Below are 18883 nucleotides of genomic sequence, written 5' to 3' on the forward strand. Positions count from 1 at the left end.
GAAATGCTGCATGTCGGGTACCGATATGATTTAGCGAACGATTTCATAACGTTTATTAAACCAAAATAAACCGGTATAAACAAGATACGCTGGTCCCTTTGACAAATATGTTGTACAAAGAACAAATTAAACATTTTTTTAATATATTCTTATAAATCGATGTTTATTTCTACTGTTAAATGTGTGGCCTTAGGCCGTGACTAGCTACCACACTACCGAAAAAGACGTACCGCAAAGCAATTTAGACTTCCGGTGCGATGCCGCGTAGAAACTGTTTGGGTATACGGGTATACTTTCGTACACCTAACACGTTAGACCACAACTGACTAGACTGCATCATTACTTACCATCGGAATTAAAGGCAATGGAAAAATAACGGGTAAGTTTACTAAATATGAAATCATTATGAATACTGCTTTGCAGGTAGCTCGTTTATACTTGGTTCACGCCTGGACTACGATGGCATTGTTTGTGGTGCAGCTTTATTAAAAGCTAGTCAGAAATGAGAGATACAAAACAAGATTATTACTGTTCCTAGTTTAGCCTATATACTGTTATGTACGGCTACAGTAACTATTATTAAAGAATAATATGCCTAAAGGAGTCAATTAAGGGAAAACCACAATTTAAATTGAAAAGTCACTTAATTTTTATTCACATTATAACTTCTACTAATTATAAACTATTAATGTATATTAGTTTTGATAACTCTGAAATATTTGTTTATAATATACTAACAAAAGTTTGTAAAATAATCAAAAAACAAACGGTAACTATAACTGCCAGAATTCAATATGATTGGACAATCCCATTTTTTTCCTCCCGAAACATTACAAAAAAAAATCGTGTGTTTACTTATTTACACGCGTTAGAAGTTATAATTTAGAAAATATTTATTTCTTGCTTTTTAGATGTCGGACAACAAACTCCGTTGTAAATGATTTTACGTACATTTACCGTTCACGCATCGCACGCATTGGAATCTCTCAAAAAAGATATTTTTTTCAGTTTTTGCAACATTTCTCATTGATCATAGTAGCCATTGGTCGTAGCGTGATGTTATAAAGCCGTAATTGATACTACCAAAATAACAAATCGATTTCGAAACAGCATTTTCTGAGATTAGCGCTTTAAACTAAACAAACTCAACAGCTTTATAACATTACAACTGTGCCTATCCAAAAAACCACGTGAATCTGAAACTCCGTTGCGCGGATTTTGAAAGACAAATGCGGCAAAAATAGCCATGCTATCCTGCAGGAACTGTTTGCTTTATCAGACTATATTGTAGGTATGTCTCTTCCAAATTTTAGCGAAATCGGTTCATTCGGTGTGGTGTTAAAGCGTAACCATCCATCCATCCATCCATCCCTCCATCCATCCATCCATCCATCCAATCATGTATCTCGGGTACATGCCCTGCTTTAGCTTTACAGCTGGATGAGCCGTGTCATGTCGATAGCCTGTTAATAAATAGATCTTCGTCCGTAAGTAATTTGGAAGTTATAAAAATCTAATACCTGCCAGTCTTATATCTTCTTAAGAAACTAATTCCTAATAAAAATAATTTATTTAAATGTACGGCGCAAAGCAGAAAATTACATTAAAAGTTATAAAATACTAATCAAGGGCGGTGCAAAACATTTTGGCGCAGCGTTGGGGGCTGTGGTTTTAAGCTGGAGGTTCAGTGTTCGATTCCTAGCAGGGAAAAATTTGGTAATTTATGATTTCGAAATTTTCTCTGGTCTGATCTTGTGGGAGGCTTCGGCCGTGGCTAGTTACCACCCTACCGTCGAAGACGTGTCGTTAAGCGAATTCCGGTACGATGTCGCCGATTACGATGTGGCAACCTCCCTAACATGTTAGCCCGCAACCATCTTAGAAGATCCATCTAAGATTGCAGTGAATGGCTAACTGGTACTTGTATAAAAAAAAAAAAGTACGGGTCGAAAAATTATTGAATGACCGGTCGTATTAGGAATCGGGGATTATCTCGTCTTATAACTAAGAGGAAATATCAAAAAATACTGTCATCAGAGAGAAAAATAAAAATTAATGTGATTATTTTAACGATAACCAGATTTTTATGTACATCATCATCGTCAACCGATTGAATCCCACTGCTAGACATAGGTCTTTTGTATGGAGAGATTTTATTTTACGTACGTACAGATTTTTATGCGGTTATTTAAGGTTGTACGTATAAGGCGCAAACAAAGTTAGTGATTTAACATTAAACCTAAATGTGTAAGGGTCATTAGGCTTCACGACATTTATAACGCGTCATCTTCTATATATCGGATCTTCGGCATAGCTTATTTATAGGCTCATAGCGTTTGCTATCCTAAACTAACATTCTAGCTATTAACCAACGAAGCAGTCTGTATACAGTTGTGACATACAATATAACACACAGCTAGATATGTCTTTTGTAGGAAGTTTGAAATCCGCTTAGGGCCAGCGAATCCCTGTGACTCATTTTATGTCTGTTGATCTCGTCGGGGGTCAACGCTGCGTTTATAGGTGCGGGGTCACCATTCCAGCATTCCAGCTCCCTGGGCCCCCAAAGTTCCTCGGTTCTGCGTGATAAGCGCCCCAGCCATTGCCATTTCAACTTCGCGACGCGTATATTAATCGAATACGATTTTTTATTCGATTAATATTAATCGAATATTGTGTAATTTTTATCACAATATTCGATTAATATTAATCGAATATCGTGATAAAAATCGTAATGTATGACGCGTATATACGCGTCGCGATTTTTTATCACGATATTTGATTATGGTAATGTTAAAAATCGTAATGTTTAAATATCCGATGTGTTTGGTAACTTACCAAATAGAAAAAGTTTCTGTTTAAATGGAACGTATTTTTTGTGTGACAACTTTCTGCTACATACTATAGTCCCAACGAGTCCGCCACTTTATTTTCTCTTTTTCTTCGAAAAAAGTTCCCGTCGGTATTTGAACATGATCTGCTAATTCCGTACTCCAAAAATTTTTAAAAAGCGAAGTTCGTTTGGCGCCGAGCTACTATGCAAAACAAGGTGATAATGCACTGCGATTCGCAAAAGGGAATGTTTAACAACTTTGGTTTCAAAGTCAAAACTTTGACAAAAATATTTTTATTCAAGTAGCACTTTTGATGCATACATTATTGAGATGATGGCGATAAACATATTCGTAAACTTAAAACTAAGACTACGAGGGTTCGAAACGCGACCTGGTCTTAGAAGAAGCCCACCTTAGCCAAGTGTTTTTTTTTATTACCACCATCTCACATTGTCATTTAAAATTATTAGAAGAGCAACCTGGTTAGAGCAAAATTCACACCCAAGCGTTTTTATCCATTACGTAGTTCTCTATACTATAATAGGACTTTTCTATAAGCTTACGAATACACACTTTGAACTTTTTAAGAGACATCTCCAAGATGTCAATGGGAAGTTTATTGTAGAATTGTATACAATTTCCTTTAAAAGAATTATGCATTTTATGTAACCTAGTATATTGCACTGTAAGTATATTCGGTCGGCCGATTGGCGCAGTGGGCAACGACCCTACTTTCTGAGGCCGTTGGTTCGATTCCCACAACTGGAAAATGTTTGTGTGATGAACATGAATGTTCTTCAGTGTCTGGGTGTTTATATGAATATCATTCATTAAAATATTCAGTCATCTTAGTACCCATGAAACAAGTTACGCTTACTCTGGGGCTAGACGGTGATGTGTGTATTGTCGTAGTATATATATATTTTTTTATTCTGACTTCTAATCTTCAAGGTCTCACTTATAGTGTTTCGAGGTCCTCCCTCGCTCATTGGCAAGCGCTGTGGTTTTATAAGTGATAGGTACCGTGTCGATCTCCGGCGAGGACGTTTTGCGAATTACGTAATTATTATTGAATTTTCTCTGATGTGGTCTGTATCGAGGTTTCGGTTTATCGGTTCACAAGGCTTAGGCTATATATAGGCTCTAAAGATGTTTTATACGGGATACAGGTCTCTATGGGATGTTTTAAGGTACCTATTATAAATACGAGGATGATGATCATAATTACGAAGGTATACCCTACCTGGATATTTATGTTAAGGTACTTCAAAACTCTTTAAAAAAAAAAACTCATTTTTCGGACACCCCAAAATTGGTCCTTACGTCTGGGGACCAAAGAGCTGGCGTTTATTTAGTCCAATGGCTAAGTCTAGCAATTCAAAAGGGCAATAGCGCCAGCATTTTGGGTACCATGCCCATAAGTGAACAGTTAGACGGCTTATATTGATTGCAAATATTAATTTTAGTTTGTAATTATTATTTCCCGAGCAAAATATCTTTTTCGTTGGTTTATTAAAGAAGACCCAGCAATAAAGTAAGTGTCGAGTCGAGATGAAATAATATTAAGTTACATAAAATTTTGTCCATTTTTTGAATGCTGTGGTCCGGATACCCTGATAACACATGCATTAATAACTTAATAAAAGACTAGCTGTTGCCCGCGGCATGGTCCGCTCTTGTTTTTTTTTGTAAAGCATCCCGTCGGAACAGTGTATTTGGGAGAAAAATAGGGTGTAGTTTTTAAAAATAACTATTTTCAATTAAGCGTGTTTAAACTCGCGATTGTTTTTTAATCAAATGTCCCATTGGAATTAATTAAAAAATACATTTTTTAATGCTATGGAAATGTCCTTGATGATGAAACTATTTATTTGAATAAGAAAGAATTACTACTGCGATACTAACGCAACCTAATAATACATTTTCCAACACAAAAGCTGCTACTGCTCAATTTAAAAAGAACCTTCATCACTAAAGTTTTTTAAGAGATTGTTTATTGGCTGGAGTGACTGGAGAAAACTAAACGTATTTAAATGAAATTTTGTTTTAAGGTATCTTTATTACAATAAATTTGCGATGCCATTGATGAGGCATTTGTAGAATAAACATGCGGGGTTCTTCGACGGGATCGTTTTACGACGGTTTCCAGAATATGGCCCACATAAAAAAACCCCTAATCTCACCATAGCAAACAGACATTTTTCATTAAGCAACACTTCTATGACGACATACTCTAATCTAACACAAATATTCCGGGTAGATATTATTATATTACGGAGCAAACTATAAATGAATACACACACACACCCATTATTATGTAGTCCTATACCATATATTTAATCAGGAATTCACCCATCAATTAAAATTATGTTATGTAATACCTATTATTAAATTAATTATAATTAAGAGATACAAATTTATTCGTCAACAACAATAAAAAAATCTCTTTTTAAATTTTTTATACATAATTGAGTTATTTACGATCAGTTAAAATAAATTACAAATCCAACAGTGAGGTCTAAAGTTCTTAGTTATGAATGCTGCTGCCGTAATAATAATATGCTCATGAGATAGATACAGAACCAGCAATTCTAAAACCATAACTGTGTTTAAACTTTTTTGTTCATTTTATGTCTGGTTAAATATATTCACAATTACAATCATGAACACTCAATATTATTAAATATCAATATAGCAAATAAAAAAAAGTTAATATTAAATTTTTGACCCGGTGGACCCGTATTTTGGCAGAGGCATAGAGATTATTTAGGAATCGTCTCCCCTTGGGTGGGTCATTTTGGTTTTTTTAATAAACGTAAAATTATTCGTAAGGGCGCTCCTTCCGACATGAAAATACCCTTTTTGATAGAAAAGGCACCGACGGTAATTGTGGCAATTTGTCAAATGACCCGGCACATATTATTGTTATAAAGGACCTAAGACAAAGGACAATCTTCTTCTTAATAATCTTTTCGCGCCTAGTAAAACAAAACCGGGTAACTAATCGTAAAATATGATACATTGAAAATAAATGGTGTTTTACCCCAAATTATTATCAGTTTTGCAATTTAGTATTGCTTTAGTAGTTTTTAGCTTCATTATATTCTAAGCCATTAAAATGTTTTCTTCAAAAAATCATCAACAAATAATTGTATAGATTAGGACCTTTAAGGGGTTGAGTGCTAATAAATGAGTTTAAAATAACTAACAATCTATATAAATCTATATATTTAAAGTAGTTCAAAGAGAAACAATTATATGAAATTCTTGACCACATTTCTGACATTTTTAATAAGATGCTAGTGCGAAAATTTGAAGTAGGTTTTTCTTACTTATAATAAATTTGGGATAAAATAAGAAACACTTTAAATGTACTTTATTGGTACATATTTGTTATTAGATTTTTTTGATTGCTATATTTTACAGCCTGATGTAAATTAATAAAGTGTTCCTATTTTTACAGTCTGTAGCTATTTGTGGCCGGTATTTTTAATACCCGTCGAGTTCGGCGCGTCAGTGACACCTCGGTTAGTCTCGACGTCTATTTCTATTTTGTCGAACCCATTATAATGTACCCATAATTTATCAGGCGTGAGTATAAAATGGCCAACCAAGTCTCACTTAAATTAGGCAGCTTGAAGGTTGTTTGGAAAAGAGCGCCCTTACCTACCTACCTGCTTATCTATATTACAGTATATGTTTGTAATCTCATATTTAAAGTTTTTTCCGTGGTCTACAAGAACATCTTTGGTTAATTTTATGGAGCGCAGTATGGTGTTTTTACACATTCTGTAAGTTTAGTTTCTAAAAATAAGCATAACTCGTGTTATAATTACTAATTTATGCTGATAGATCTCCCAAGTATAGGTAAAATCAAATTGAATAACGTAGCAACAACGCCTCAACTCCCCGAAAGTACCTAAAGTCTTAGCCTACCAAATGGGCTACTGCCGCTTGCAGAACGTAGTAGTAGAACTATACACTATGATAAATTAATAAACCAAGATGGCCGCCGCCACAAAACGTTTAATTACTTTAGTATCAAATGCAGAACGTAGTAGTACAACTATACACTATGATAAATTAATAAACCAAGATGGCCGCCGCCACAAAACGTTTAATTACTTTATAGTATCAAATGCAGAACGTAGTAGTAGAACTATACACTATGATAAATTAATAAACCAAGATGGCCGCCGCCACAATACGTTTAATTACTTTAGTATCAAATGCAGAACGTAGTAGTAGAACTATACACTATGATAAATTAATAAACCAAGATGGAGGAAACTGGTGCAACGCATGCGATGAAGCGATGTTTACATCGTCAATTATAGCTTAAAAAAAATTGTCGTAGGTCTACATATATGTACGCATTTAGATAGGAGCAGTTAATTGTTGGCAAAAATCATGATATATTATGAAAATTAAGTTCAATTTACTGTATATATATGGCGTAATTTATAATGTCCTTAATCGAATTGGATTTGATTGAAGAGATCATAAATTGCGCCATACAGATTCTCCAGCTTGTCGCGGAGCAAATTAAGCTTCATTTTCATAATTTAGATAGGCATTTAGACCCTACTTGTTCAATAAATGCGACAATGTAAGGTATTTCTATGCCCTTTTATAGGATCAAAGTAAGTACTAAAGTCATTTTTATGGTTCCGTTACCAATGGTAAAAACGGACCCTGCATCATTTTATTTATTTATTATATTATATATATTGTGATCATGCAGTCTAAGATGGTAGTCTGTTAAACTAAACGGTTTCTACGTGTCATGACGTGACGCTAAATCGATTAGCAGCATGTCTTAGTCGGTAAGGTGGTAACTAGCCACCGCCGAAGCCAGACCACAGCAGAGAAAATTTAATTAAAAATTTCTAATTTCCCCTACCCGGATTTGAACCCGATACCTCCAACTTAAAACCACAGCGCTAACCACTACGGACTACGGGAGGTCGTCAAAACTGTAAACCTAGGTAATAGATCGAACCTAGAGGGTCATTGCGACCACCTCTAAACTGTAGGGCAGTAAAGAACCGCGCTGCAAATGAATAGATTCGCGAAAACTGATCAGTGGTTTCAACGCCGCCTGCAACTACAGGCTGGTCACTGGGTTTGACCGTTTGGTCCGTGGTGTTAAATCCGTTAGAGTCGCGGCAGCGTCTAGCCTGTCTCGCTAACCAGCGCATACCACGCTGAGGCCGCTTAGGTGAGTCGCGTGCGGACATACATCTTGTAGATGCACAGCCTCGCACGGAGGGCCAAGTGAATCGATTACAACCAAGCATCCCCCTTTTATACGGTTCGAGACGAGGGGCTAATGACAGCAGTTGCACATGAGACCGGTCCACACAATGCGTTCCGGCCGGTAGGAGCGGTTCCCCAATTATTATTATATTTTCAACCCCGACGGTAAAAGGACGGGGTTTTATAAGTTTGACGTGTTTGAGAGTGTGTGTCTGCGTGTGTGAGAGAGAGTGCGTTCGTGATAATCATTGTAGCTCCCGAACGGATGAACCGATTTTGATTTTGTTTTTTTATGGCTGAAAGGTGAATAAGTTTCTTTCTAAGAAAAATCTTAAGAGTTCTTAGCTATGTTTGAAAATCGAACCAAAATGGCAATCCCTAGAAAATTACTGCATTCATGTCATATAAGTATCATGCTTGGCTAGTAGAATACTATAACAAATTTCAAAACCAAGAGAACCGTCACCACAAAATGATGATTTTTATTTTCAACTCAAAAAAGGTGTTTCGTGAATTGAGTTGAAATTTCTAAACTACTTTGCATTACTATATATATTTGACGGTCGATTAGTGCAGTGGGCAGCGACCCTGCTTTCTGAGTCCAGGCCGTGGGTCCGATTCCCACAACTGGGAAATATTTCTGTGATGAATACGAATGTTTTTCAGTCTCTGGGTGCTTGTATGTATATTATTCATTAAAAAAATATCCACAGTCATCTTAGTACCCATAACACAAGCTACGCTAGATAGCGATGTGTGTATTGTCGTAGTATATTTATTTATTTACTAGTATTTCTATATGTATATATCTTATCCCCCCCTTTCCCAGGCAAAAGGAATTATTATCAGACTGAATCATAGTGAAGTGCGGCCGGGTATACTGAATAATATATCATAATGCGGCGTTTCGCTGCCTGCTTCTTGGTATTTCATTTATGCGCTAATATTGATAATTTAAATTTATAGATTTCAACACCAGATTGATAATGTGTTGAGTGCACCATCGTTACCTGTGTCTGTACTCGACCTTGACATTAGACCTTGAAGCATTTCTCCATTTAAAAGAGCAAGACAAACTTACTGTTACTATCTCTTTCACCCTTACTAACTGGCACAAAAGAGTTAATTAGTAGAGTCGGAATCGATATGTATGCGTAAACTTAAAATGTCTGCAATATTACACTTTGTTACAACTGAGAAGAGTTTAAATTTAATTGATAATGGGCTATTTAATTTTACAGCACCGTAGCCTGTGCTTTTTGGGCGTACAGCAATGTTGATTTTGGAAATTGGAGGTAAATATTTGACCGAACGAAGCGTGGTATCCCAGTTTACTTGAAACTTGAGTCAATTGGCATTGTGTCCGTATGTCATCCCGTTCATCCGTCTGAATTACAGAACACAGTTAACTCCAATGGGGCTTGAATATTTCAGTATGTAGCCTGGTTTACTTTCTAACCACTTCAGTGGCTGCTTGTTCTTCAAAATAGCAGCCATAACACACGTACACATAACACACATATATATTTTTTAAACTAATAATATATGTTTTGTTCCGAGGTAATCAGCGTTATTCCAGCAGTCTTCCTACCATTATACTCTTGTCTTATTCCAGTACATATTAAAAGCTGGCGTCCATATATATTACTCATTATTACATTAAACAAATCCACCTTAAGTGCCAAGTTTACTGGATTTCGTATAATGTACATTAATCTTCTGTACGTGTATTTCAATGGGTTTCTGTATGCTATAGAAATACAAATAGACCCAGTAGGTGGCGCCGCTGTCAGTGTGTCACTTGATTAAAATATAATCTTTAATGTGGCTTTGCTTCTCCGGGCAAGACAACATTTACCGGTTCTACTAGTTAGATTATAAGAATAAAAAACAAATCTTGAGTACGACTTTCATACAAGCAGAAAAAGGTTTATTGCGTCTGGCAAGAAACAATAATAAATTTTATTCAAAACTTGATATATTCCATTTATCGAAATAACTAAACTGCGAGAGACAATAAATGATGTGAAATCATTCATTTAAGATTGCACTTCTACATAAACGAAGACTCGCACACGCACACAAGAACATACATTTGCACACTCATACACACTGTATGAAATGAGCCATTTTATCTAGACATTTATCCGATATATTTAAGTCTTTATGGTTATTTCAGTTGAGGATAGAATAGGTTTTATGACCGAGTTATGGCCGTACACTCTGCTTTTCACTATGATTGTGTGAAAATGAAACAAGAGGTATTTTAAATAAATGACCATAATTCTAATTTATAAAACAAGATATGAAAATGGAACACCCTTGTACGTTTAATGTAACTCATTTTTCTTCTCTGCCATTATTACAGTGTTTTCTTTAATTTGTAACAAATAACGTAGTAACCTAGTGGTTTGGCCGGTTTTCGGAGGGGCGGAGTTCGTTTTCCGCCACGCACATTTTACTTTCACAGTTATGTACATTTTCTTCGTCCAATCGAATATGATTTGATGCGTATTGGTATATCTTCCCATTCCGAGAAGAGAAACGTGCCGATTAAAAGAAACCTTTTACTATGCAAGCCTGCTCAGCTAAAACTATCTGGGCGAAATTTTGTAAAGAAATTTTGCATCCTGGAAACGGTTATAGGATACTTTTATCCCGGAATATTGATAGGTTCCTGCTGGATTTATATTAAACTAAAAAACGGAGTCGTTTTTTATCTAGTTTTTCATATTATGTACTTTTGTTGACAGATCTACGCCATGGTGTGCGTGATTTCGCAACTGCAAGAATATTTTGAAGGGCGTGGGACGGTTGCTTTTGACAATTCTGATAGGGTGAGTATCATCACTGCTTCTATGGTCAACTGTTTAGCACGTTTGACTACGGATAACGAGGTCCTGTGCCAACCCCCATGCCTCGGAGAGCAACTTGTGTCAAAACCCACCGACCCGCATGGGAGCAGCATGGTGGGTCTACGCTCTAAAACTGTATCTCCTATGAGAGAGGATGTCTGACGTTAATAGAATGCGGATGACGAGTATGCAGCCCTTGACTGCAATCTCACTACGTGGTAAGATTGATACGGTATAACATTTTAGCGGGCTAACTTGTACGCGTTTATATCAAACCTATTTATTTATTTATTATTTTTGTACCAAAAATTATGATTACATACATAAATATATGAAGTATACAAAGGAAAGCTTATAGAGGAAGAGATCTCTTATTGTATCTTAATGATAATTAATAAAACATGCAATATATCTTAACACTAACAAGAATCTACATAACCTACTAATAATAATAACAACTACTAAAGATAATAAATAATTCGAAAAAAAATTACTTTAATATTATATTATATGCAAAATACATAATAATAATGAAATAATAAACATTTATATGAATATAATATATACTACGTGTTAAAGAATTACTCTTAACCCAAATACCAATTTTTGTTGAAAAATCGATGTAACAAATAAAAGACTTTAATACTAATTTATATTCCATATAACGCCTTGCTTCTTTTTTTTCTAAAAAATATCTTATTTTTAAACCAAAAGCCCTTGCAAGATATTCAATATCATAAAACTTGAAAAAAAAATACTCAGTATGCCTTTGATGCTTGAAAAATATAAAATATTCATTCAAAATGTCTGCGTTCAAAGCAACGTTTGGGGTTTCAACCGGTAAGAACTAAACCTATCGTAGTAAAAAATTTAAGTTATGTTTTGATCATTCAATCGAATGAAATCATCTCAAAAATTTGATTAATCCAAAGCTCGTAATTTATTCAAACGTCGTCTGAAGGCTTACCTCTTATCTCGCTAAGTTCATAAATATATGTTTAAGTTGTGTTTATGATTGTTTAATATAACTTATTTAAAGTTAAGGTTAAATTTATAGTTAAAATATTTATTTTTATATAATTGGTGTATGCATTTAGGGTGTAAATAACAGAGTATGTAATTTTATGTAAGTTTATTGTTATTTCTCTTTTTCTATCTGTGCACCAACCACCAGCACAATTTTTTGTTCTCCTTTCTTTAAATGGTTGTCTGGAAGAGATCACTACCAGAGACAAAGCCACCTTTACGCCCTATATTATTATTTTTTTTCCTGTATTTTTTTTCTATTATTTAAAGTAATAAAAAGTTTTATTAAAATTATTATTACTAATATCATTTTAGTCATGTTTGGTGAACAATAAAGAACGTTACCATTAATTTCTTTATGCTGTGGTGCATAGGAGAACGAGCTGATCCATTTCCAGCATGAGGGACCATCGAATTGATTTATTCCATGGCCAGAGTGTAAATGTATTCGATAATCCCTGCCGCCAGTACGAAGTTGATTGATGAACGTGCCACAAGTGATCATTCGGGGATACAGTAGCTTGTATTGTTGGGGAGCAATTCGGGGGCATTGTGGAACTTTGATGGCCACCTTTTTACGTCGAACGGTTCAGAAGTTAAATTAAAGGTGGTCGTAGATCGACCATTGTTAGCCGTGCAATGAGAATTTCTAGCTCCCTGATTCTCGGTCACGAACCTTTTTGGTGCGAACATCTAATGCGTTGATACATAAACATGACCCGCTGGTCAGACCTGCTGTTTATGTATCAACGCACAGTTGGCTTAAAATGGCGGTAAAGTAAGGCTTTTACGATTATTATTATAATAAATAAATATACTACGACAATACACGCATCCCCATCTAGCCCCAAAGTAAGATATGTTATGGGTACTAAGATAGCTGATGAATATTATTATGCAGAATATACAAAAATACTTAGAATATACATATAAACACCCAGACACTGAAAAACATTCATGCTCGTCACACGAACATTTTCCAGTAGTGGGAATCTAACCCACGGCCTTGGACTCAGAAAGCAGGGTCGCTGCAAACTGCGCCAATCGGCCGTCGAATGTTAACCTTTAAGTAAAACAATCCTTAATAAACATTATTCTTACAGCTGGCAGTAGTGCAATATACTGCAGCAGCCCAGCATACTACTACCACGAGCTCAGCACCGAGTGGCCGCCGACGTTCAACCGCAAGACCTCTACCAAGCCGTTGCGACCCTGAGGAGTTCTCCGAAGCACCGACCAGAGCTATGCGTAAGTTCATCCATCGATCTATAAACCTTTGCATCACTCCAGCTATTGAAATTGTATTTCAGTGGCGGATGCAGTACATCATAATGTAAACTTCTAAATATGTATTCTCTCTGTTTTTTTTTCCAATCTCGATAATTTATTTGGTACATAAAATTCATAATTCGTTTAAAATAAATTACATACGATTCTACAATAAACTACCCATTGACATCTTTGAGATGTCTCCTAAAAAGTTCAGTTTGTATTAAACGTAAGCATATAGAAAAGTCCTATTATAGTATAAAGGACTACGTAATCGATAAAAAATAGATATTTTTGACTTTGAAGACACTGACCCCCAAGACACGGGATATCTTAGTTTGGTCCAGGCTAATTTAAGAAAAAAATTGTACTATTAATCAAATAAAAACTATTATTATTCGAAATCTACTCTCACGCCCGTGAACAAAATAAATACATATAATGAGCCATAACAACATTAATATATTTACTTAGATACAAAGAACTTAATACACTTAAATATACCATATAACCATTTTGGGGACCTTGCGGGTTAAAGTAGGGGCGTTTAAAGATTGTATGTATTTAGATGTAGATTTAGTATTCTACTAGTCAAGCCCTTTCATTTGACACTCATATTAAGAGTGTTGTGAAAAAATTGTTTGCCTATTGGCCCTCCACACAAAATGGCGACTATCTTAGACTAATTTTCATTTAACATAGCTGAGAACACTCCCGACTCATTCACTTTTCAAACAAAAAAACAAAATCGCTGAAAGTCCATTCGTCCGGGAGCTTCAATGCCACAGACAGATACATACAAAGACACGTCAAACTTATAACCAGAGTAAATCAATGCTTACAACACTCGTTCGTTTTTGCTTCAGGGTTTAATAAGACTGGATTTCGACCAGTCTTACTAATAAATCTTGCATAGCAGTTGCAGTTGTATAAGGTTTTATCTTATTCTTTCATACGTCCAATTACTCATGTAAAAAAGAGAGAAATAGTTGCTTAACTATTCACCCACTGTACAATATTTATTAGGCAGGTGGTAGACAATATCGATCATATAATCACAACCGACAATAAAAAAGTCATGGCCGAACTCCATTAAAAGAGAACCGTCATAGAATAAAAATGAACTATTTATTGGCCAAGGAAAGCTTGAAATCCACCCATATGGCTGACTTTATAATTGAATTTGATGTCGGATGCAATCAAGTTAACGTTACCTGCCACATTTGCCGTGAATTCTAAATCTGACAAGCAGTTGGTCTTGCTTTTGTTTTCAACTACCAAGCAAAGCAAAGCATATTTTAACCGATAGACAAAAAAGAGGAGGTTATTAATTCGTTTGATTTTTTTACGTTTGTTATCTCAGAACTCCGTCATTTAAAAGATAAAAACAAATAGGCAGGTACCTATTTGATTTCAGCTATTAAAAAGTGTTAAAACCTGATTTAAAAAAAATGTTTGTGGCGCCACAGGACGCCCGGCAAATGTGAAAAATGTTGGTTTTTTTTTATATAAGTTAAATGCATAAAAGAACAGATTAAGACAGGAATGAGATATAGCGTACTAAGAAGATAAAGCAATATAAATTTGTTGCATAAAAAAGACAAAACTAAAATCAAAATAAAACTAAAAAGTATTTCAAGTTTATAAAATATTTGAAATCGCGACAACTCAACTACGTATAATCAACTATATATATCTACATTCCATTATATAGTATCATACAACAATCAGGTTTACCCTCATCTATAGATGTTTCACATCAAAAACAAGGATTTCAAATTTAACAAAAAGGCGTAATCAGTGCCTGCTATCATCCTAGCATCATTATTTACCACAGGTGAGATTAAAGCAATTAAAACATAACTTGTTGTTTTAATTGCTTTAATTAAAAAAATATAAAATTCATCAGTCATCTTAGTACTCATAACAAAATCTAGGCTTAATTTGGGGCCAGATGGCGATATGTGTATTGTCTTTGTAAAATTAGAAATTAACCTTATACTGGGGGTAGAATTTTTACAAATTCCGGAACATGTTTCGAACCCATTTAACATTTATTTAATAAAAATACATCGCCATCCAGCCCCAAAGTAAGCGCAACTCGTGTTATGGGTACTAAGATGACTGACGATGATTTATAACATACAGATAAACATCCAGGCACTGAAAAATATTTATATTCATCACCATGTTCCAGTTGTGGGAATCGAACACACAGCATTGCCAACGACCGAATACTTATTTGTAATGATATAACCTGAAAAGTTACGGACTTTAATACCACCTTCGACCCTTATTAAAGAATTACATAGATAATTTTTAAAAGTAACAGATTTTATCAGAAATTCGGCTGTCAAATAAAAAAGGATTTTTCAAATTGCATTGGGGTTTACCATATACGGGCGTCCCAACAAAAAAACGTGAAAATATAATAAAATATTCTAAATACCTTTGTAATTGTTTGCAGAGCGTACACACAATGTACTGAGAGTCGTCCCACTCACGAGCCCGGCCAACCATACAATGATTTAATTAAAAAATAAAGAGGCAACATAAAACATTTTCTCATCTCCACGGTTGTTCAGGCCAAATTAAATGACGTACTCGTTTTTGTATCTACATTAACATCTCTTGCTAAAGTCACGTGAAAAATAAGACCATGGATGTTATGTTAAAAATTCGCTTGTACGAGTATACCTAATAAATCCTAAAAGATAATTTATGTACAGCTCTAAAGTAACACCACACTTTTTAATTAATTATAATTTTATCTATCACATGGATTTATTTTATTAATTCTTATATGTGTATGTTATATAACATAGTATAGTTTATTTTTATTTATTATCCCTATAACCCTATAATACTTATTACCTTACTTTACTCATATTATAAATGTCAATGTAAGTTTGTTTGTTTCGCTTTCACGCAATAACTACTAAACCGATCATCATTAAACTTCGAACACATATTTCTGAAGGTATTAGAATTAATATAGGATGCTTTTTATCCCCAAATTAAGCTCAGTTCTTTTGGGAGAGGGGACGAAAGTGTTTGACGATTTTACACCATAACGCCGTCAAATGATAACCGATTTAAATATTTACTTTTGTACTTTAGAGGTTATAATGTCTGTTTAATTTTTCCCAAATTTCGTGTAAATTTGATGAATGTGATTGGAGATACAGGACAAAACTCCTCAGCGGACGGCAGCCAACCCGACATTTAAGGCTTAGCTATCCTAAATACATAAAGTGCGTAGAATTACACCTAAATCGAATGCCACATGTCTTCCAAAAACAAAAACAAACGCAGACGAAGTCGCGGGCAATATACACGCGAGCTAGTAAATATATAATGTTCATTTCTATTACTATTATAGTTGTTGTATTGTTCTAGTAATATAGTGTTAAATTTTCTAATAATCAAGCTCTTTCATTTAATACCCATATGGGTTTGTGTTGTAAAAGAAAAAGTAATTCGTCAGTTTGGGGTAGCAATCTTGGATATGAACAGCGCAATCCACTATTTCGTAGCCGCGGCTATCTGGGACCAATTATCATCAAACAAGCTGAGTAAACTCCCGACCTTTTAAACAAAATCCACTCGACCAACTGTCATGTATTGTTGAACACTAATTATATCCAATAGGCCAATATCTAACAAACGTATTGGCACGGAACACCGTTAACACCTATACAATACCTAAACCGCCCTAGATATAATAAATTCACGTCTTGTTAAACCTAGTATAGGTTTCAAGTTGTAACCAAATGTTCTAATAACAAACATTGACTACAAACTTCGATTTCGTTATCATGCACGTAATGTCGATGTCTAATTCAATGATGCTCGCACTCCTTTATAGTCATCAATATAAATTTGCTAAATATGGCAACGTGAGAGCTCTGTTCCAACCTTATGACACTTTCTTGCTTTATAAGGTAGTAAATAAGACTACACCTCGCATTTCAAGGTTCACCACAGAAGGACTGTTTAAATTTCTTTTATCTACATTTTTTTTGGATCTTCATATCATACCCAAATTAACAATTTATTTGTTTATTTTGGTCACTCATATTTGGCATATTAGATTTATTGTTACGTAACATAGATGTAGCATTTTTTTTTAAGTCAGCCCAATAGGAAACCTAATCATCCATCTCAGAAAAACCGCATTTCAAAGTTCACAACAGACAATCGTTTGAAATTGGATCACATTACAAATACATTTATTTGACACTTTTGAAATCTAAACGTTAAGATCTTCTATTTAATACACCCTGAAGTTAGCTATAGTCAACAAAGTAAAAGTAAGGACATCTACGAATGTTTTTTTTTTTCTTTAACTATATTTAACTATAATTCATTATGATAAAACATTCAATGTATTAAAAACCTTTTTTCTAATGTTAGTATCTTCTAAAAACGTAGAATAAGGCGAAATATAGAATTTATGAAAATATTTTCATCTTGTTACGCCAAAGAAGTATAACTTCTAACGCGTGTACGTGTATAAGTACAAAAACGTTTTTTTTGCGTTGTCTACTTATACGCCAATATTACGCTCACTGACGTAGTCATGAACATAGTTTAATTATAGAGGACGATCATATTACTATGATTTGTCTGTCTTTCAAAAATTTGTTATATATAGTTTTAATAAGTTGAAACTTTTAGTCGTCGACGCGTCTTATACTTTTGAGGTGAACCAAACGATAGCGCGATTGAAAGTACAAGTGGTGACATCTAGTTAGACGTCCGACAAATGAATGCCGCGCTATGAACTCGACGTCTGGATTGAACCTCGATGAGCAAAAAATTAATATTTTCTATTCATTTTAATGTCGGTGACTAGAAAAATGTAAAAATAACTCAGTATAATACTGTTATACTATATTGTTGGCATACTGTTCAATTTTATGTAACAAGGAAAGTACCAAGATTTTTTCTACATTTTACTTGGCACCGAATTAAACATTTTTAGGGAATATTCTTTTTCGCATTTTAGTAGGTAGGTTTGCATGTTGTTTTTGTATCTTAGTTATAATATGGCTTTTAAAGTCTCAAATACGCACTTGGCCTACGATGTTCTAAGGTTACGGTCTAAACACTTCTGAGAGGAGACCTGTGCTCTGGATGAGATTCAATGGCTAACCTGTAGCAGAATAAAAAGAATAAATAATAATAATAATTGTATGTGTATAATATTATTTATAATTAAAATGTACCCGATTAATCGGACCTGTCAAGTGGCAGAACAGCTTCAACGTGTCATATTATGTTAACAATGGGCCAAGAGGGCATGGGATATTTCGAGGGACTGCTTCGGAAAAGCAAAAAGTTTATTATTACGAAGTAGTTCTACAATTTGCGATTATTTATTAGAATTTCTGATAGTTTACATTTGAAACCTGAATTAATAATATATTTTGTAACTATCTTCAAAAAAATGATTAATCTAAAATCTGAAAGATTAATAGAAAATACAAAAGTAATTTGCATACTTCATCATCTCAACCAATTGACGTCCACTGCTGGACATAGGTATTTTGTAGGGAGTCCCACAATGCACGGTCCTGGGCCGCTTGCCTCCAACGGCTCCCAGCTACTCGCCTGATGTCATCTGTCCACCTCGTT

At 34.6% G+C, this 18883-nt stretch overlaps 1 protein-coding gene across 1 annotated transcript in view; it reads left to right on the plus strand.

The window, feature by feature from the left end:
* The window catches only part of LOC120636353, a 143762-nt gene that overhangs the window by 87110 nt on the left and 37769 nt on the right, over positions 1-18883 (plus strand). Inside the window, exons 6-7 of the mRNA XM_039907801.1 lie at positions 10847-10930; positions 13078-13226. Coding sequence (XP_039763735.1) covers positions 10847-10930; positions 13078-13226 — 233 coding nt within the window. The remainder of the gene's footprint in view (positions 1-10846; positions 10931-13077; positions 13227-18883) is intronic.

This window comes from Pararge aegeria, chromosome Z (genome assembly GCF_905163445.1).
Source record: "Pararge aegeria chromosome Z, ilParAegt1.1, whole genome shotgun sequence".
NCBI classification, from domain to species: Eukaryota; Metazoa; Arthropoda; class Insecta; order Lepidoptera; family Nymphalidae; genus Pararge; species Pararge aegeria.